The sequence below is a fragment of the Canis lupus genome, chromosome 32, assembly GCF_011100685.1.
Source record: "Canis lupus familiaris isolate Mischka breed German Shepherd chromosome 32, alternate assembly UU_Cfam_GSD_1.0, whole genome shotgun sequence".
In the NCBI taxonomy this organism is placed as follows: Eukaryota; Metazoa; Chordata; class Mammalia; order Carnivora; family Canidae; genus Canis; species Canis lupus.
This window is the reverse complement of record NC_049253.1, coordinates 22,758,880-22,779,973: the sequence shown is the minus strand read 5'-3', so window position 1 is coordinate 22,779,973 and position 21,094 is coordinate 22,758,880. Positions and strand designations below refer to the sequence as shown.

General features: G+C 32.9%; 1 protein-coding gene across 7 annotated transcripts in view; it reads left to right on the top strand.

Annotated features, from left to right (window-relative positions):
- Nucleotides 1-21,094, top strand: part of SMARCAD1 (SWI/SNF-related, matrix-associated actin-dependent regulator of chromatin, subfamily a, containing DEAD/H box 1) — a 78,314-nt gene extending 57,220 nt beyond the window's left edge. For all 7 annotated transcript variants that reach the window (XM_038582123.1, XM_038582125.1, XM_038582122.1 and 4 more), the window contains 14 exons: nt 3,390-3,480; nt 5,941-6,040; nt 6,734-6,793; nt 6,898-6,973; nt 8,104-8,239; nt 8,725-8,862; nt 10,477-10,572; nt 10,668-10,785; nt 11,006-11,127; nt 11,580-11,768; nt 12,595-12,713; nt 13,583-13,765; nt 14,668-14,777; nt 19,732-21,094. In XM_038582123.1, coding sequence (XP_038438051.1) covers nt 3,390-3,480; nt 5,941-6,040; nt 6,734-6,793; nt 6,898-6,973; nt 8,104-8,239; nt 8,725-8,862; nt 10,477-10,572; nt 10,668-10,785; nt 11,006-11,127; nt 11,580-11,768; nt 12,595-12,713; nt 13,583-13,765; nt 14,668-14,777; nt 19,732-19,793 — 1,600 coding nt within the window. In that variant the 3' untranslated portion in view covers nt 19,794-21,094. The remainder of the gene's footprint in view (nt 1-3,389; nt 3,481-5,940; nt 6,041-6,733; nt 6,794-6,897; nt 6,974-8,103; nt 8,240-8,724; nt 8,863-10,476; nt 10,573-10,667; nt 10,786-11,005; nt 11,128-11,579; nt 11,769-12,594; nt 12,714-13,582; nt 13,766-14,667; nt 14,778-19,731) is intronic.

Sequence of the window (21,094 nt, the reverse complement as noted above, 5' to 3'; positions counted from 1 at the left end):
TATCTAAAATTTATTGGCTTTAAATTATTTTAACTGAAGAGATTTCTCAGGTGTTCAGTATAAAATATATTTCATTATATGTGCCCTGTCTTTTCTGGGCTAAATCTGCCCAAGGATATTCTTATTTTGTTTGTTCTCAACTTGATAGGATAGTTTTCTATCCTGCTCTAAACAGTTTCTTTTTTTTTTTTTTAAAAAAGATTTATTTATTTATGAGAGAGAGAGAGAGAGAGAGAGAGAGGCAGAGAGAGGCAGAGACACAGGAGGAGGGAGAAGCAGGCTCCATGCCGGGAGCCTGACGTGGGACTCGATCCCGGGACTCCAGGATCACGCCCTGGGCCAAAGGCAGGCGCCAAACCGCTGAGCCACCCAGGGATCCCCTCTAAACAGTTTCTATGAAGCCATTTGACAATGATGTGAATGCAGAACAGTACTGCAGATGTGATTTGACCAACTCAAAGTATTATAATGGAAAGAAATATTTTAGTGGTTTGGATACTACTGTTAGTACAAGCTAATGTGGTACTGTTTTCAGCAGCTATGTGTCCCTAATCTTATTTCATATGAACAACTTGCAGCAAGTCTCGCTAGACTATTTCTGCATTTTAAACTGAAAGTTAGCATATTTTATGGAGTCCTGTTGTTTCCATTTCAGGCTTTTCTCACCTTTCAAAATAATTTTGATACTAGGTTCTCTGGCAGGAGATTTAAACCCAATTTAATTTTCACTCTGAAAAGAAACCAGAACTCTGTCTGGAAGGATTTTTTTTCCTCACAAAGCAAATAACCAAAATAACGTTCTGTCTCATTTTCTTTCATGATCCCAGAAAACTTAAAATCATTTTTTTCCTTAGTAGTATGAAAGAAAACCTTTCAGTTTAAAGATATTTATAGTCTGCTAATGAGAAGAGAGCACTTAACTAATTTAGAAGGCCTGGAATGTAGTTCTTGTCATTTGGGTAACCCTGATCTGTGAACTGGTGGAGTGCATATGCAGTCATGAAAATTCTTAGAAAATTATAGAAAGTCAAAATAAATGTAATAAATGGAAGGTATGATTGTACAGCATCTAAATATTAGACTCTGCTAGAGAAAGAATACAGCTGCCTTGTTTTAAAACTTTGTTATAATAAGTGAATTGGATTTAAAATGTCTTTGTCAAAGTTGCATTTTCATTGATCTTTTTGCATTCTGAAAAAAGGATCTGTTGATGGGCAGCACCTTTGGGATACTAAGCAACAAAAAGTTACTTGTAGCTTAGATAAATCCAGTAGAGAGCACACACACACACACACACACACAAGCACACACACAGAGATACTTGTATTTTTTAAAAAATATTTCAATATAACAAAGCTATTTAATGTCCTTATCATAAACAGCCACCAGAGCTGCTTTATGATTATGGATGAAACCATTTTATTTGATTGAAAAATTCTGTATAGTAGATGCTTCTCAAAATTTCTAAACCACTTTTTAAAGTTTTATGCATAGTGAAGAATATTTTAACAGTTATACTAGTTTCTCAATATTTCTTGGCTATTCGTGATTGACACTGGGATAGCATGCTGGCTCTTTAATGCATTAGTAAATGTGCTGTGTCTACGTTATTTTCATGAAATGGGAACTTTATCTGTGGTATGACTAAGTCCTTGGGAGGGACTCAAAAATAACTCCGTTTTGACCATAGAATGGGTAGGTCAGAGGGAGAGAACTTTTTCATGTTTCTCCTATGTAAAACGTCTGGATCAGACCTGGATTGAATACTGCCACTGCAGACATGGGTTTGAATCATTATATGACCTTGGGCAAGTTACTTACCTTCTCTGAGGCTCAGAGAGGATCCCATCTGTAAAAATGGGGATAATGGTATTATTTACTTTATAATGTAGATTAAGTGAATAATCCATATGAAGCCCATAGCATTATATCTGGAATAGAGTAAACATTCCAATATTAGCATTTATTTTCGCCATTATTGTAGTAGAAAGAATTCATTTGGATCTGGAAATTAAATATATATATGATATGTTTTATTTATTATTACTTTATTAGCAGCAGTAGAAATTACATTGGCCAAGAAGGCAAAGATATTTTTAAAATGAACTGCAGAGACTTCAGTAAGAGTGCTAATCTTTTTTCCTACCAATACTTTTAATTATTTGTAATGAGAAATGTATAGATTGCATTACCCCATAGTTGAAACACAGATTCTGATTTAAGATGGCTTTCTACCCCAGCTCTTTTACAGCTGTTCTAAATAAGGTACTGATTTTAGAATTTGGCCCTTTAACCATTTTATTATATCATATCTATGTCCAGACCCCTTCCCTGTGTGCAGATAGGATGTGAGTAATAGGAAATTAAGGGGATGGGTTAAAAGCTGGAGAACAAGAGGTGCATGGCCTTATCCTGGCTTTCCATCTTAATATGGGAAATATGCTGACCTAGTGAGTATGAGAATAAACTTCCAAGTGAGATAGACTTTAGTTAAAATCTTAGCCTTCCATAAAACACTGTAGCTGTGCAGCCTCAGGCAAATTACTTAGCCTTCAGCTTTTCATCTACTTAATGATAAAAGTCAGTCTTTATAGGATGTTGGAAGATTAAATGAGATGGTGCTTGAAAATGACATTTGTGTGTGTGTATAATAGGTGTTTGGTAAATAACTGCTATTAGTTTTTAACCACTTGAACTTTCAGGGGAAAAAGTACTGTTTTCATCCATTATAACCTTCCATAATACCTTCCAAACAAGTTATTTTCAAATTTTGTGTTTACAAATTAAATGAGATTTTGACACTTGCCTGCTACTTTCCACTCATGGACACTCATTGATGTCTAGCAAATTTACATTCATACATAGTTCAAAGACAAATACACACATACATATACCTTCCTGAATTACATATACCATTGATACTAGAGGTGATTGACATTTATTCAGAAAGTGTTTATTCAGTCATCCCGGCAAAGAAGCAAATTAAGCTTGAGTTGTCCTAATACTTCAGGTTCCTCGATGTGGTTAAAATTCAAATCCATACAATACCATTTTCAAGTATAAATATTAGGTTAGTAACATGTTACAGTTAATATTCTGATCATTTATGGAATTTGGTGGCATTACATTATGACTGAATATGGAAATTTTTTTATAATTCTTATAGCCAGAAGAAAAATAAATACAAAATAAAATTTGATAAAATAGAAAAAAAGTATTGTGTTTTAGGCTCAATTTCTTAATTAAATATAAATAGCTTCTATAACAGGTTAAAGGTAAGAAAGACTAGGCATAGGTATTTCAGCTTTTGTGTGATTATAAACTTAAACGTCACATCAGAAAACTAATAGAAGTACAAATCCATAATAATTGGTCACTCTCTCTACCAGTTTGTCACTCAAGCCCTATCAGAAGGTTGGTTTGAATTGGCTGGCATTGGTACATAAACATGGACTTAATGGCATTTTGGCAGATGAAATGGTAAGTGGTACTCTATTTCTGATTTGTCGTTAAAAGGCGTTCTTTCTGTCACTTAAAAATAGAAATTTTCCCTTGACCCCTGTAGTTTACTGTTCTCATTTCAGTTTTTTAGTACCCCAATCACCCCTTCTAATTTTCTATTGTTTCTCTTAGCTTTAGCCTCTTCATTGCCTCCCAGAATGAAAAATGGGCTTACTTTCTTTGATTATCAAGTTAATAAATAGGCATTTTAAAAATTAGACTATAGGAAATACAATAAAAATCAAGATCACTACCTACCTCCTTGAAATAAGTATTATTTTGATGTGTCTCTTTTCATATTATTTTCTTCTGCAGGTGTGTGTGTGTGTGTGTGCGCACATGTACACATACATATATATACATATGTATAAAATACTAAATGAGATTTTGTTATGTGTACTTTTCTATAGCTTCTTTTGAAATTTGTAGGTACCTTTAAATAAATCTACACATTTATCAGCAACATCATTTCAGCCATTTTACTTTTGTTAGATGTCCCTGAGGTGTTTTTTTCTTTTTCTCCAAATCACATTTGCTTGAAGCTAAACTAAGGAAGTTCATTACAGCCAGTAGTTCAGGTATTGTCACATAGAAACTTAACCTTTAATTTAACCTTAATGTCCTTCCTCCTTTAAAAGATTTAATAAAAATTGGTCGTGTTCATTGGAGAAAATGTTTATTAAATACACCTAAATTACATTGTATGTAATACATTGTATGTATTATCAAAATAAAAATTAACATAGTTATCCTAGTCCGTAGTTTGCTTCTAGTGATCTTTTGTATTTTAAGACTTCCCAAAAAAAAAAAAAAAGACTTCCCACATGTACATCATACTATCCTTATAACAAAGATGCTGTTTATCTGATAGAAAATTAAATAATATAGGCAGAATTTCAAAATAGTTATAGAATTAGATATAGAATATAGAACATTACAGTTGTGTAAAGCTGGACATGAGAATCAAATCTGGATGTGGGGCCCCAGCTTTGCCTTTCATGGGCTGATCCTTACAAAATGATCTAATCTCAGCCAATATTAGAAAAATGTGGTATTATTTGGCATCAAATGAGGTATAATTTGTAAAACTTTTTGTAACCTGTAAAGCACTATATTTATGTTAGTATCTTGCTTGGTCTGCTAGGGCTCCCATTATAAAGACTGGGTGGCTAAAACAACAAATTTATTTCTCAAAGCTGTGGAGGCTGGAAACCTAAGATCAAAGTGTTGGCCAGTTTGGTTTCTCCTGAGGCCTCTCTCCTTCATTTGCAGGTGGACACTTTTCACTGTGTCCTTACGTATCTTTTTCTCTGTATGCACCCATCCCTGATGTCTCTTTTTCTTAAGATGAGGATTGGGTTCCCATCCTTGTGATCTCACAACCTTAATTACCTCCTTAAAGGCCCTCTCTCCAAATATAGTCACATCGGGGGATAGGGCTTCAACACATAAATTTGGCAGTGAGGGCAATTCAGGTCTTAACAGTTGGTAATGTTTAGCTCCTCCCTAATAGCCTTTAGAAACAAAAAACAAAACAAAACAAAAAAAACCTTCATTGATGTATAATTTATTTGTAGTAAAATGCATAAATGTTCAGCTTCGTGATTTTTTTTTTAATGTATATGTGCACCCATGTGACTACCTCCCCAGATCAACATTCCCATCATCCCAGAAAATTCCCTCATGCTCCTTTTCAGTTATTACCACCACCATTATTTGGATGCCTAAACCATAGCTTTTTTTTTTTTTTTTTGAATTTTGAATTTTATATAAATAGAGCCATATAGTATATACCTTTTGTTTCTGGTTCATTTGATGCATGATAAAGTTACTGAGAATCATGTGTGTCAGTAGTTTGGTGTTTTATTGGCATGAAGTAGTCCCTAGTATAAATATGCTACAACTTGTTTATCATTCTTCTGTGGAAGGACATTTAAGTCAATTCCAGTGTTTGGCTATCATGATAAAACTACTGTCAACATTCTTACTCCGGTCTCTTTGTGGACTTATGTTCTCCTATCTCTTGAATATACTCTTAGAAGTGAAATTAGTGGGTAAGAGGATGGGCATATGTTCAAATCCAATTAGTCATTAGAACATTGTTCTTAATCTACCCAGTATGTATTAAAATTTGTTTTATATAAACTACCAAAATTATGTCCTTTAAATGCATTGCAAAGCTCTTCCATGTTCATATGTGTCACTTTTTAACTAGCACTTAGAATACAACCTGCTCGTTAAACTAAGTCATAGTATCATTTGGAGGTTATGATCTGTTTTATCTGTCACTGAGCACTAAGAACATGGTAGAGTTCTTACAGGATTGCATTATGGGGAATCAAAAATAAAATCAGAAATACTATTTTTCCTTTTGTGTTTTCCAGTATTTTTTGTTTGTTTTTAAATTTCATATATTGTCTTTTAAACATTTAATTTTAGGGCCTAGGAAAAACTATTCAAGCCATTGCATTCCTGGCATACCTTTATCAGGAGGGTAATAAAGGTCCTCATTTGATCGTTGTTCCCGCATCAACTATAGGTTTGTAATACTGTGAACAACCATACTTGACTGTATAGTGTTTTATATAGGGAGAAGGAAAACTGTTACGTGTGATTTCTTAGTTTGTGAAGGTGAATATTAATTCTGTGGTCTCCTTACACTTTTTTCCCCTTTTAGTATGTGTATGTATGTATGTTTGATTGTACCAGACATCTTTTAAAAGAAAATAACTTAAATACAAGTCAGTTATTCAGCTTTTAAATTATTATGGATCAAGGACCATCGATAAGATAATTTTTCTAATACTTAACCAGTTGTTTTAATGAAAAAAAATTTAATGAGTAATTTAAGAGAAACAAGTGCTTTTAAATTGTTAATTAAACATTTATTGAATCAGAAAGTATACAGTTCATTCCCACTGAAATTGCTCCTTTATTAATTGATTAGATGTAGACTAGCGTAAGTGAATATACGTGTGGACATAATCCAAAAAAACTCTTTAAATTGGAATTTAATCATCACCTGTAAATATAATGGTTAGTTCTCTACCTTTCATTTTCTGCCTCTTCAAAATTATTTTAAACATTAGGAGTAAAATTGTAATGGGTCTGTGATTTTTTTTTTTAAATTTTGTATTATTTTGCAAAAGAATGATTTCTGTTTAGAACTCATTTCACTGCATACATCTAACCTTTTATAGAAGATGCAAATAATGCCTCTCTTGTTTCCTAGATAACTGGTTAAGGGAAGTTAATTTATGGTGCCCCACTTTAAAGGTGCTCTGTTACTATGGTAAGAATGTCATTTTGCTTTAATTGGAAATATTTTAAAAATCCTAATAATACAGTAAAGTACAGTAAATGTAACCAGTATGGGTGTGTTGTTTTTAATTGTAGGCTCTCAAGAAGAACGTAAACAAATTAGATATAACATCCATAGTAAATATGAAGAATATAATGTAATTGTGACCACGTAAGTATTGAGAAAAAAAAAATGTTGGAGGGGAGATATTGCGTAGTTATCAAATTAAAAAAAATATATTTGCAATCTATTAGTAATATGAAGTTGGTGCTAAGAACTATGCAACAAATTAATGGAATGACTTAGGTTAAGAATTCAGGCATTTAAAAAAAAAAAGAATTCAGGCATTTTTCAGTTTTTTATTAGTATAACAGGTGGCTGGTAGTGCTTATAAAAAGGTTTTGTCCACTTGATTTTTGTCCACTGATAGCATAGTTTTATAGGACTCTTTGTATTAAAGTAAAATTTAAGATATCCCATCAAAAAGATTTGTAATATTTTAACTCATAAGTGTTAATTATTAATATTAATAATTATTAAATATAGGAGAATCTCACTCTAAATGAAAAAACATAGTTAAAATAGGATAGAATATAAAACTTTGAATAAGTTAGTCATTACTTGGTAGTAACCATTTAGTGTAAATATCTAGCAGAGAATCTAATGCTTTCATGTTGCATTTTTAAATGTAGGTTATTTCAAGCTTCATATTAACTGACAGTATTTAGTTATTATTTCCTTCTGCTGACTTCTATAGGAGGCTATGATTAAAAGATGAATCCAAAATTCATCTTTTCAACATAAAATGGACTTCATTTTCATATATAGTCTAGTACTGCTAGCTACTATTAACTTTTTTTCTTGGATGTTGTACTGTGCTAGTTTAATACAGTAGAATTATGTTCTTAAATATCTTCATTTCATGTCTTCTTTTTGTTGCTTTTGTTCTGAAAATAGAACAGTTAATGAAGCAAAGTGTTTAATAATTGTGGATTACATATAAATTATACCCAAATTGGCTTCTTCCTCATTGTGTAGAAGTTGTCTAATTATAACATTAAAATTTCCCTTTACCTACCCATTGCAGCTTTTATAACTTGGCTACATGTACCTAAATAATGATTGTATACAAGTGCATCAGAATTTTTTGAACACCTACTATGTCTAGTATCTTTCAGGTACTGGCTATTAGAAATGTATAAATAAAAATAATTTTGCAAAACATGAAGGCTCACTGTGGTCCAGGCTCCTAAAGGGATAGCCTTAGAGAATTTTTTTTTTTTTTTTTTTTTTGGTGACAGGTATAATTGTGCAATCAGCAGTTCTGATGATCGTAGTCTGTTTCGACGGCTAAAACTTAATTACGCGATTTTTGATGAGGGCCATATGCTGAAGAATATGGGCTCCATCCGCTACCAGCACCTAATGACAATTAATGTAAGAGAGTACTTTGTGAATATTTCCAATTATAATGAAGTTTTAGTTATGTTTTAATGTATTAGTACTTTATTTCAGGGGTCAGTGGATTTTTCTGTAAAGGTCCAGAAAATATTTTATGCTTTATGAGCCATCCTCTGCTACTTGTTTTTTGCTTTTGTTGTTTTGTTTTATAACCCTTTAAAAAAGTGTGTAAAAACCATTAGGTCATGAGCTTCAAATTACCAACCCCTGCTCTATATGATAAACTTTATGAATATCAAGTACAATCTAGGTACCCACTTACAAAATGAAACCATTAATTAGTTTTATATATTGTACCTTAAAATAAAATAGATGATAATTTTTCTAAATTACTAGTCTTTCATCACAGAATGTTACATTATTAATAATGGTTTTAATTTTTTCTTTCCTACTGAAGAATATAGACAAGAAGGACTTGGCTCTTAAAAAAAAAAAAGCTAATCTAAATTTTACTTTCACAGGCAAATAACCGATTGCTGCTCACAGGCACACCTGTACAGAATAATCTCTTAGAACTCATGTCACTGTTGAATTTTGTTATGCCACACATGTTTAGTAGTAGCACCAGTGAAATACGAAGAATGTTTTCTTCTAAGACAGTAAGCATAAATTTATATTTTCTTCCAAATATGTTACTTTGTGGTTTATATAGGCCATTCTTCTCTTTTGCCTTTTGTCTTTTTTTCTTTTCATAGTGTATATGCATTATCAAATAAATTTAAGTAATTGATATCCCTATACTTGGATGAATTGGGAAGTCAGCCAAAATACAATGGGAGATAAATTGCTGACTTCTGTAATTAGTATCCAGAAGTTTTGGTTTTAATATCCTAAATTTCTGAAATGACAATTTTAAATTAGTGGAGAGCTCAGATCTATAATAAATGGGGAAAGTTTGGTTATTGCATTTACCTTACAAAAATTAGGTAAATTAGTAGCATTTCTTTATAGGTACACTATAGAACTGGACAAAGGTAGAATATCTAGAAAATTCCTGTACTGGGAAATATGTTTTGAAATAAAAATCCATAAATTCAAAAGTAACAAGTTTTTAAGTTTTATTGATTGATTTGAGAGCGTGCAAATGTGGGGAGAGGGAGAATCTCAAGCAGGCTCCTGGCTGAGCCCTCGACCTGCAGGCCAGTACCTGAGCCACAGCCTCGAGGCGGACCCTCAACCTACTCTGCCACCCCAGGTACCCCAAAGTAACAGTTTCTTACAGTTACACTCAAGAAATCCTATTTCAAAGAAAATCTGAGTAATTTTCTGCATGTTGCTTAGAAAAGGTACAGTAGAGGGTACCTGGTTGGCTTAGTGGTTACGCATCTGACTCTTGATTTCAGCTCAGGTCATGATCTTGGGGTCCTGGGATCGAGCCCCATGTTGGGCTCCCAGCTTAGCAGGGAGTCCACTCGAGACTCCCACTCTCCCTCTCTTGCCACTCCCTCCTCTCAATAAATAAATAAGGCTTTTAAAAAATAAGCATTAAAAAGAAAAAGGACAGTATAGCCTTCAGGCACTTCTAAATTTTCCAGTAAAGCAATGTTTATATAGATTCGTGACTCTCTTTCAAGTCACGTATATTTTGCAAAAATTCTCTATGATACTTGTTCCACTGCAAATTAACTGCCTTTTAAACTTCCACTGATGAATTCACTCCCACTTGATGGCCTAGTAAATTATAGAATATGGAGGACTTCTTCACATCTTAGAATGAAATTTCATGTCTTTAATTCTCCAAAGTTAACAAGTCTTGACTAGGAACTATCCCTGTCTTTTAGATCACATATTTTACATCACCTGTACCAGCTTTCTTTTGGGGTCATTTTCTACAAATAAGTTTTCTACTTAACTTTCTTTCTCTTCCCCTTCCCCCCCTCTCCTCTTTAAACATACCGAGTACACATACACTTTCGTGAGAGCTTGTCTGGTAATTAGTTATATTTCATTAGTTATGACTTAAACTTCTGAACACCATCCTAGAACATTCAGCTTTATTAGCTCAGCAGAATACATGAAACTTCAAAATATATATGGAGGTTGAAGAAGTAGATTATAGTCCAGAGTTGAAATGTGAAATTCTATCCAGAATGAAGTGAGTTTCTGTGGAAAATAACTCATTGTATTGAGGATGACTTTCATGTTATATAATATTGTTACTGTGATCATTAAATGAGTAATTTCTAAAAGGATATGTTCTTTTATTTACTTAGAAATCAGCAGATGAGCAAAGTATATATGAGAAGGAGAGAATAGCACACGCAAAACAAATTATAAAACCATTTATTCTCAGAAGGGTAAAAGAAGAGGTAACTTATCTGCATATTTATTATGATTTTTTTTTTTTTTTTAAGAACTGTTTTCTTTATTTAAATGATCTGCTTGAACTGTTTTCCTTTCTCAGGTTCTCAAGCAGCTACCCCCCAAGAAAGACCAAATTGAATTGTGTGCAATGTCAGAGAAACAGGAGCAACTCTATTTGGGTCTTTTCAACAGATTGAAAAAATCTATCAATAACATTGGTATAATCTGATTTTTACAATTTCATGTGAAAAATAATCCTGTACTGGAGCTACATTTTGTTTAATCATGTTATACTGGGATTTGCTCAATTTAAAAAATTACTTAGAATTTGAAGAAATAATTTTAAACTTTATTTGCATTGAGATCTATTTCAGCAAACAGCTATCAACTTGGGTTTTGTTTGTGTTTTGTTTCTAATGTGTGCCCTTGGAATCACAGAAAAAAGCACAGAAATGTGCAATGTCATGATGCAGTTGAGAAAAATGGCCAATCATCCTTTATTACATCGCCAATATTACACAGCTGAAAAGCTCAAGGAAATGTCTCAGCTTATGCTAAAGGTAAGGATTTTGTAGTATATTAACACTTAAGCTTTATTAACACTGTTAAACATAAGGTTCAACTCATTCTCCCTTAGCACTCACCTGTAGTTCTTTATAGTCTTTGTGTTACAAGCAACTATTTTCTTTTTTAAATGTTTTTATATTATTTTAAATTTTTATGGAAAATTTTCAAACGTGCTGCAAGTGGAGAGAATTGTATAATGAAATCCTCTGCCCATTTAATAGTCACCCATTTTTTTTTTTTTACAGTTATTTAGAATGGCATTACTCTCGTTACATCTAGACTCTTCCCCAGGATTATTGTGACCCAAAGTCTAGACATTATTTCATCTCTAAATATTTTAGGATGTTATCCCTAAAACAATAAAGACTTTTACCCCTTTATTGTACCTAGAAAATAAATATTATATCTTCATTTTGAAGTGTGTACTGTTCTGTTTTGTTTTAAGGAACCTACACATTGTGAGGCTAACCCTGACTTGATCTTTGAGGATATGGAAGTTATGACAGACTTTGAATTACATGTACTTTGTAAACAGTATCGACATATTAATAATTTCCAGTTAGATATGGACTTGATTTTAGATTCTGGAAAATTCCGAGTTTTAGGATGCATCTTATCTGAATTGAAACAGAAGGTAATGAAGAATGCCACTCCTCTTGTGTTTGTCCAGTTAAACTTCTTTAAAATAATTCTGGCATGATCTGACTTTCTTGAAGTTTTAACCTATGTCTGTTATACATGTTTCTAGAAATTAGTGATTTGATCATTTAGGGGATATATTTGGGGATATGTTTTCCTGATTACTTTTCCTCTGTTGAGTCTCAGAAAAATAGAAGTTAGTAGAATACATATGTATTGATTTTTTTATTGTATTTTATTTTATTTTATTTTATTTTATTTTATTTTAAATTTTATTTATTTGAGAGAGAGAGGGAGAGAGCACAAACTGGGGAGAGAGGCAGAGGGAGAGGGTAGGGGAAAAGGAAACTCCTTGCTGAGCGAGGAGCCTGACGAGGGGCTCAATCCCAGGACCCTGAAGAAATGACCTTAGCCAAAGGCAAACACTTAACTAACTGAGCCACTCAGGTTCTCTCCCCAGGATTGATGATTTTTAAAAGATAATGTTAAATGCCATTATTTCATAAGTGACAATCTGTAAGATTGCCTTAAAATTAGTATTTTGAATATACCATGTTATTTAAGTACTACTACCCATTTATATATGAAATCGCTTAAATTTGTTATCATCATAATTTAAATAGTACTTTTGTAGTTTCATTAACTGTCTTTAAAAACCAAAACTGAAAATTAAATTTTAGGTCTGAAGTTAGAAGTTACTTATGTATAACAAGAAATTTACCTTTGCTACGATTACTTGATTTTCATTAAAGAAGCAGTTGATCATTAGATACTTATAATTTTATTTTCCCATGTATCTAATCATATATATTTTTTCACAGGGTGATAGAGTTGTATTATTTAGCCAATTTACCATGATGCTGGATATTCTAGAGGTTCTCTTAAAACATCATCAGCATAGATACCTCAGATTAGATGGGAAGACTCAGATTTCTGAAAGGTTGGTATACTTCACTTTAGTTTCAGAAAATCTCCACCTCCCTTTCAAAGAGTAAGAGTAAATGTTAGAATTTTAAATATATGTAAAATATTTGATTGAATTATATTGCTTTGAGTCTTTTGTATGGTTATTTCAAATCATTGCTTTAAGGAAAATTTTCTCAATTTCTGATCTGAATTGTATAGAAATCTATTTTGATATCTGATTAGAATTTATAATGTTTTTCTCCTTTAAAATTCATTCAGAGCCTTGAAGCACCTTACCTTGAAACCAAGATTGTTTTAAAATTTGGAGCTTTTCATATTTTAATAGTAATTGAATGAGTTTAGTTTTTTTAATTTTTTTTTAATTCCCAAAGAGTAAAAGATTGTCTTCAAAAAAGGGGGGAATACTTTTTCTAGTATGTTTAAACTGCATTATATCTTTTAGTTTATTTTTTATCAGCCAAAATGAATCTTTTTTCCCACATTAAAGATAGAAGTCATGCTAAAAGAGAATACACTGCTCTAGTTTGATCTTGAGATCTTTAGTTCATCTGGTAGCAAGAGCAGCTACTAACAGATTTCTCAGAAGGCTGAAGATTGCAAAGCCATATGCTAAATTAAGCTAGAAGTCATTCAACAAAGGAGAAAATAACTCTTTAGGACTACTCAAACCTCAATAGTTGAATTAAAGTAAGAATTAGGAGAAAGAGAAATGGTATAGAAAAGAAGTTGGTTAATTGGGAAGGTCTATCAATAAAATAACTGCAGGAAAAGTAACTATATTGCCATTTACATCATCAGGGTTTTTTTCCATGTAGTGTGATTGTTTTTAGTTTTAGTTATACACATTTTAGTGAAATTTAACCTAATATATTTATTTTATAGGATTCACCTAATTGACGAGTTTAACACCGACATGGATATCTTTGTGTTTCTACTGTCAACAAAAGCTGGTGGACTGGGAATAAACCTAACTTCAGCAAATGTTGTTATACTTCATGATATTGACTGTAACCCTTACAATGACAAACAAGCAGAAGATAGATGCCACAGAGTAGGCCAGACTAAGTAAGTGTTTTGAATTGAAATTTATTTTTAACTAAATGCTAATTTAATTTGTACAGAATAGTAGAATATTGTCTGTCTTTTAGTTAAAGCAAAATAACCTCCCCCACCCCACCCCCCCAAATAGTTCTGCAGCTGATGGAAACAAAATATTATCAATGGTTCAGCCCCTTTGGAAAAAATTAGTAGTTGAAAAGGCTTGTTTGTTAGACCATTTAAGTGCCAGATAGACTTAATAATATGTATACTGTTGCTACCCTATTATCCTTTAGGAAATACATTATTTGAGTTGTAGGTATTTTAGATGAAGGGTCATTTTGACATTGGACCAAAAAGAGGTGCAAATACCTATAAACTCAACTCTGCTATCCATGTAAGTAGCCAATAATCAGTGTCTTCTCTGTGGAATATATTACTGTATTTCTAAAAGAGATTAATAAGAACCAAAGATTTATCTGTACCTAGTATGGCACTAAAACTTCCTGTGTACTCTTTGTGGTTCACCACACTTTCTTTCTTCTCATACTGAGTAATTTAGTGGAACCTGGCAAGCAAAGCATGTTCCTTTTTATTTATATTTTTATTTTTAGTGTTTTTGTTTAGCATGTTCCTTTTAAAAATGGAATACCTATCTGAACCCAGACTGTTTGTTGTAGTAAGTTTTACCAGTAATTTTTGGAGTACAGATATCTTAGATTAATAAGAAGGGTCATTTAAAAGTTACATACACTCAGAAAATGTCAATCCTAAGTAGTTTGAATAAAAAGCAATTTATAGTTATGGATATATTTGTTATATAATCTTCAGATTATTCTTACTGAACTCTAAGGTGTTTTATGTAGCTTATATGTATCTAAATAATTTTATATTAAGTAACCAACAGACATATCTTCTTTTTTCTTTAGAGAAGTACTAGTTATAAAACTGATAAGCCAAGGGACAATTGAAGAATCCATGCTTAAAATTAACCAACAGAAATTGAAACTAGAACAAGATATGACCACAGTAGATGAAGGTAAGTTGTTTGTAAGCAGAAACTTCAGTATTTATTGAAGAAAAAGCATCAAATTAGCAGTAGCAAAAGTTTAGCAAAAATGGGCCAGATCCTTACTGCCATACAGTGTAGGAATGGCATGGTAGACGATAAGCGTACTCAATAAGTATTATAATAATTAACATTATTTTGCTAGAATTGATATAAACACTTGATTTTGGAAAATTCTGTCTCTTCCGTCCCTTATCTCTTGACACCAAAACATCCCCCAAATAAAATTAGGTCTATAATTTTATACACAATGTTATGATTTACTTAGTATATAAGTAATATATATAAATCCAAAGGATTTAAATACATGGCATAGTATTAATTTATTAAGAACTGCAACATTGATATTAATCCCATTTGACCAGCAAATACTTAATGCACTAGATTGCAATAAATGCATTTTCTTACTAAAAAATTTAAAATTTCAGATTGAAGTAGATTGGGTACTAAAAAGAACCCTCTAAGAGAACCCTCTTCATTCCATCTTTTTAAAAGGTATAATTTTTAAAGTTTTATATTTTTAAAAAGATAATACATTCACATAATTCAAGATTCAAAAGATATACAAAGCAAACAAAAGCCTCCTTCTCACCCTATCATCCAATTTCCCCATAAAAATGGTGACACATTGACTTTTATTAGCATATGACCATTTAGTTTTTGCAGATAGAAGTAAATAAGTATATGTATTCTTTCGCCCTTTTACACAAGTTATCATGCAGTCTTTTACATCTTACTTTTCTTATTTAATGTTAAATTTAATTGGATGATAAAACAAGCTGTTTTATCATTATTCTAATAAGTAAGGATATTACTAATGTTGATCATGGTTCATTTCAACTCCCCAAACTTCCACTGAATATTTACTATGTCCCAGTATTTTGCTGGGAACTCTGTACTATAAAGAGTTTGGTATATTTTTAATGTCTTTGCGGAGAGAGAGAGAGATGTTTGGTAAAATTAGTACATGTCCTTCTGTATAGCATTCATTTCAGAGTGCTTCAGGTTGGGTAGGCAGACAATAGAGAAGGTTTGAGTAAGAAGCAACTGCAATGATTATAACTTAAACAGTAGGCTTTGTGTGGAGGTGGCAACTTGCCAATTTCACATTATCTAGCAAAAGCAATAGCGTGAATGCATAAGGCCTATTCCACAACACAGCACATTTTCCTGAGTGTTTTGTTAGGGCATCTTTTCAAATTTAGTTAAAACAATTATATACCTATTCTCATTTAGCAGCTGCCACCTATCCAGATATATAGATTTTATTCCAACAGTAAGTCTTTAGATAGAACCATCATAGTTAATTGGGGTTTCAGCAGTTTAATTGTTGGACTCCCTCCCATCTTTAACTATATAGGTTGCTTTTCATGGACTGGTTCATTTCCTCCGAAACAAATTTGTCAATCTTCTGTGAAATACGGATTGTGGAAGATACAGTATATGACTACTGACTGCATTCTTAGAGCTAAGGAGAAGCAGAGGAGGGAGGGCTGTTGCCATATTTACATAGTTAACTCTCCTATTCCAGTATAGCTTCATTGTCTTCTACTAGCCCCATATCTAGCATTCTTCTGATTCAAACTTTTCAAAGAATAAACCTTCATTTGTGTATCTGGGGTAAATGGCTGGCTCTGTTGGACAGGCTTTAGATGTTCTATTCTTCAACCTGTTTTAGCTCTGTATGTTTCCTATCCTTTAGGAACCATGCATTACCTCCGTGTCTTGAGTTTGGGGGTGGGGGCACAGGCTGGGGGAAAGAATAGTGAGATTCTGAGTGTGAAGTACCTTGCGTTTTCTACCTGTGCACACTTAAGTTTTTGCTTTGTCCATTCTGCTAAAGTCAGCTTCCATTCTTCCATTTGCTTTTCATCTTCCATAATTTGTTGACAACTTTCTTCACTGTTGTCTTTTTCTTCTGTTTTTTCTCTTTTTTCTCTTTCTGTTCTCTTTTTCTTCTGTATAGTGCCCCTGATTTCTTTTTTTCATGGCATTTTAATGGTATTTCAGATGAGACCGGTGCATATCCAGTCATGTCTAGTCATAGTTCATGTAAATTATTTGTACTTCTATAAATTTGTTTAGTCTAAAATTTTACTTGTTCACATCAAGTTTTTCTTAAATTGGCAGCTTATTTCAACTATGCTTTTAGGCTGTAACCTTTAAAGTGTTTAATTATAAAGAATCGTTCCCCCATTTATCACTCTTTCTGTAGGAAATTTTCCTCTTGTTATAGCTATTTGTGTATCAGTTTTTTCCAGTATGTGTTTTATTTGGTAGGCTAAGGGTACAGTGATGTTGTTATTCTCTTAACTATAATGATTTTGTCGTCTTTGCTTTTGGTTTCATTTAAATAATTTGACACTGTCCTAATGAAAGTACACGTACTTTTTCATCTCTCATGGTGAGGTTCTTTACCACTGTAAACAAAAAGTATATTTGTAATTGATTGTCTCTGTGCTTTCTTGTTAACAATCTGTATGCCCCCATTTCCACGAAACTATGAAAGATAAATACCATGATTCCTCTCAAATGCTTGTCAGACTTTTGTGTCTCTAGAATTTTCCTTAGTGGTTTTCAGAGTGCAGTCTCTGGACCAATAGCAACAATATCACCTGGGAAATTGCCTTGAAATGCAAATTCCCAAGCCCATCTCCATCCCTACTGAGTCAGAAATTGTGAATGGAATTCAGTAATCTGCTTGGCGTACTGATACATGCTAAATTTAGTCAGAGAACCATTGCTTTAGAATAAGGATTCTGGTTTGGGTGTGTTATTTTTCTTTAATCTCTTATAATTTTCTACCTTTTAAAACTTTTACTTTTTTTAATTAATTAATTACTTAATTAATTATTTATTTATTCAGAGAGAGAGGGGGGGGGCAGAGACACAGGCAGAGGAAGAAGCAGGCTCCATGCAGGGAAACCGACATGGGACCTGATCCCAGGTCTCCAGGATCACACCCCAGGCTGCAGGCGGCGCTAAACCGCTGCGCCACCGGGGCTGCCCCTTTTAAAACTTTTAATATGGAAATTTTCATGCAAAAATGTTGAAAATATGAGTTTAGCAGTTACAAACATTTTGCGTCATCTACCTTTTTTCCCTCATGAACCATTTCAGTGAGTTGTAGACATGACAGGTCATTCTGAATATTTCAGCATTCTCTCTAAGTTGTCAGAATACCACTATTATATCCAAGAAAATTAACAGTAATTTTAAAATATTATCATATATTTTTCCCAATTAAGCCATGTCTTCTATATCTTTAAAAAAAAAAAAAAAGACAAGGTCCAGAGTTCACACATTGCATCTTATTGCATTATATCTTTGGTATCTTCAAACTTAGAAGAGTCTCCTCATCCCTATTCCTTCTTTCCACCTCTCCCTTCATTCCCAGAATACTAAATTTTGTACAGTCTTTTTTTGTCTTGTACTTTGGCATTCTTGTTGTCTTACTATCTTCTGGATCTGTCTGGTTATTCGGTCAGTTAATTTAGGACGAGTTTCAATTTAGATTTCATTGGCTATTAAGTCTATGGATGAACCTCAAGGCAAAGATGGCAGCAAACTCCTTGAGAGTTTATAAGTTTATGGAATAATCTGTGTTTCTGTGCATATGCTTTTTACTGAAAGGAGAAGAGTAAATAAAAGTACTCCTAATTTTAGATTATAATTGGGGTATGTATGGGTGACAGAGAAAAGTGATTAATTTGACTATATTTTAGCCACATCTAATTTATAAGATTATTCATTGCTATCAATGTATAAATACTTAATGAATTGCCAACTATATCATTGTCACTATAAACTAATAAATCAGTTTGTCTAAAAACTGTGTAAGTGATTAATTGAATTAATCAAGGATACCTAGATTCTACATCACTTTGATAAAAGATGTTTTCCCAATTTAGAAAATCCTGGGAGTGCCTGGGTCGCTCATTTGGTTGAGTGTCTGGCTCTTGATTTTAGCTCAGGTTATGATCTCATGGGTTGTGATATCAAGCCCTATGTCAGGTTCCATGTGCAGTGGGGAGTCTGAGATTCTCTCTCTACCTCCCCTTACTTGGGCGTGCACACACTCTTTCTCTCATTCTTTCTTGCTCTCAAATAAATCTTAAAAAAAAAAAAAAAAAAAAAGCCAGATGCTTCCTGCATAAGTGTCTAGATACCAGAGTCTCATTTAATTGAAATATGAGGGAAACATTGGAGAAGTTTATTTGCAGTGGGCAGTTTAATCTTCAACCAGTATTCCATTGTCCCAGTTTTGTTTAGATGTGCTAATTAAGTCTAAATCAGTGTTTGTGTCTTTGGATTAAAAATAAGGGTGTAGATGAATGATTTGTTTTCAGTATTCAGTTTGTTACATTAACCGTTCTTATCAAGTAAACCTGAGTAGTAAATACTGTGTGCTATATGAATAGAATATGATCCAAATTAATATGGGTATCTGTATTTATGTCAACTCAGAAACCTAGCCTCTAGATTACTGTGCTGTCAATATGAACATGAACATAGTAGAGGAAGTATCCCTAAATATATGTAGGGGTTTGTGAAGGGTTTTTATTTGTTTGTTTTGGGGTGGGTTTTATTTATTTATTTATTTATTTAGAGAGCATGCACGGTGGGTGGAGGGAGCAGAGGAAGAGGGAGAGAGAGACTTAAGTAGATTCTGCACTAAGTGGTGGAGTCCCACTCAGGGCTCAATCTCAGGACCCTGAGATCTTGACCTGACCCAGCAGCCAGAGTCAGCTGCTTTAACCAACTGCACCATGCACCACCCAGGTGCCCCTTGAACATTTTAAACAATGAGTGACACTGCAGCAAACTGAGCCTTGAAAGATGATTAGAAATTCGCCAAAGGGAGAGAAAATATGTTTCGTAAAATATTTGTGTTAAACTTTTAATGTCCCTTTCTGACCTGCAGGTGACGAAGGGACTATGCCAGCAGATATAGCCACGTTACTAAAAACGTCAATGGGCCTGTGAAATTAAGAATTGTGAATTCCTAATTGATGAGGAAATATCAACTTGGTGCACTCAAGGACATTTACATTATGATGACCATGGGGTTTACGAACATTTATAACTTTTTATAATTTCCATATTACATTTCTCATAGTATGGACAACTTTTTTGCCACTAACTGAATTCTCCAGATGCTTACATGTGAAATTTCAAAAAAAAAAAAAAAAAAAAATCCACAAATATGTAGTCCTGAAGATGTTGAATAATCATTTTACAAAACAGTTTTCTGAATGGGGATTAGTTGGTGATTGTTTGTAACAAATATGCTAATGCTTTAGAAATGTCAGTATTTTTGTAATTATTTCTACCTCCAAATATATATATATTGTCTTTCACTGGATAATGTGTGTAGATTTTTACATGTGCCTTATTTGACAATGCTTATGTCTTGTTTTTCCTTGTCTTATTTGAAGTTCTTTTTTTGTTCGTTTAAAGGATGCAGCTGTATAGATTATATAGCTTTCATTTTATTGCTATTTGAAGCAGATGTTCACCACTGTCAACAAGAACTCAACCTGAATTTAAAGGTGGCATTCCATATACTAACACCCCCAGGTCCTTCCAAGTATTTCTGTTAAAACAAATTTGTTTGGCTAGGCACTAAGTTGTTTTCCAGTGAATAGTAACAAAGAAGCCCTTATCTTGCTCCATGGGTTAATTCCTTCTGTTCATTTCCCAACTGCACTAATTGTGCTTATTACTCTGCCTATTGTTGTGCATGTTTTCATTGATTTCCCTCTCCTGGCTTTTGCTTCTCTTGAAACTGTTGCCCAGTCACTTCTGCTCCATTTCTCTTTACTCTCTAAATAGTAGTTTATTCCTGCCACGTCTCCACATATCAGCAAAGCGTGGGTGACGTTTGTCTACCCTGGCAGAAGAGATTAACAGGCTATTTCACTTCAAAGCCGACTGAATGTGACTTCATATTAAGGCAGCATTAGATACTGCATGGAAATAGGTCATTAACTTTAAACATTTCTCAAAATCTAATTTATCAGTTTCCAGAATTTCCAGTATGGGACCTCCTGAAGAGAGAGCCATTGTTCAATTCCAATTCAGTGTGGGTAACAAAGTGAAATTTAGAAGAAGTAAAGTTGTCTATTTGATATTTAACTCTTTATAAATCTTTCTTTAAATTTTTGCCTGTCAGTCTATCTTGCTGTTTTTATTATACATCAGTTTCTTTGTATAACTTGTGAGTTTCATGTGTTTTGTTTCTATTATGTAAATATCATTATAAATAAACTTATTTATAAATCACA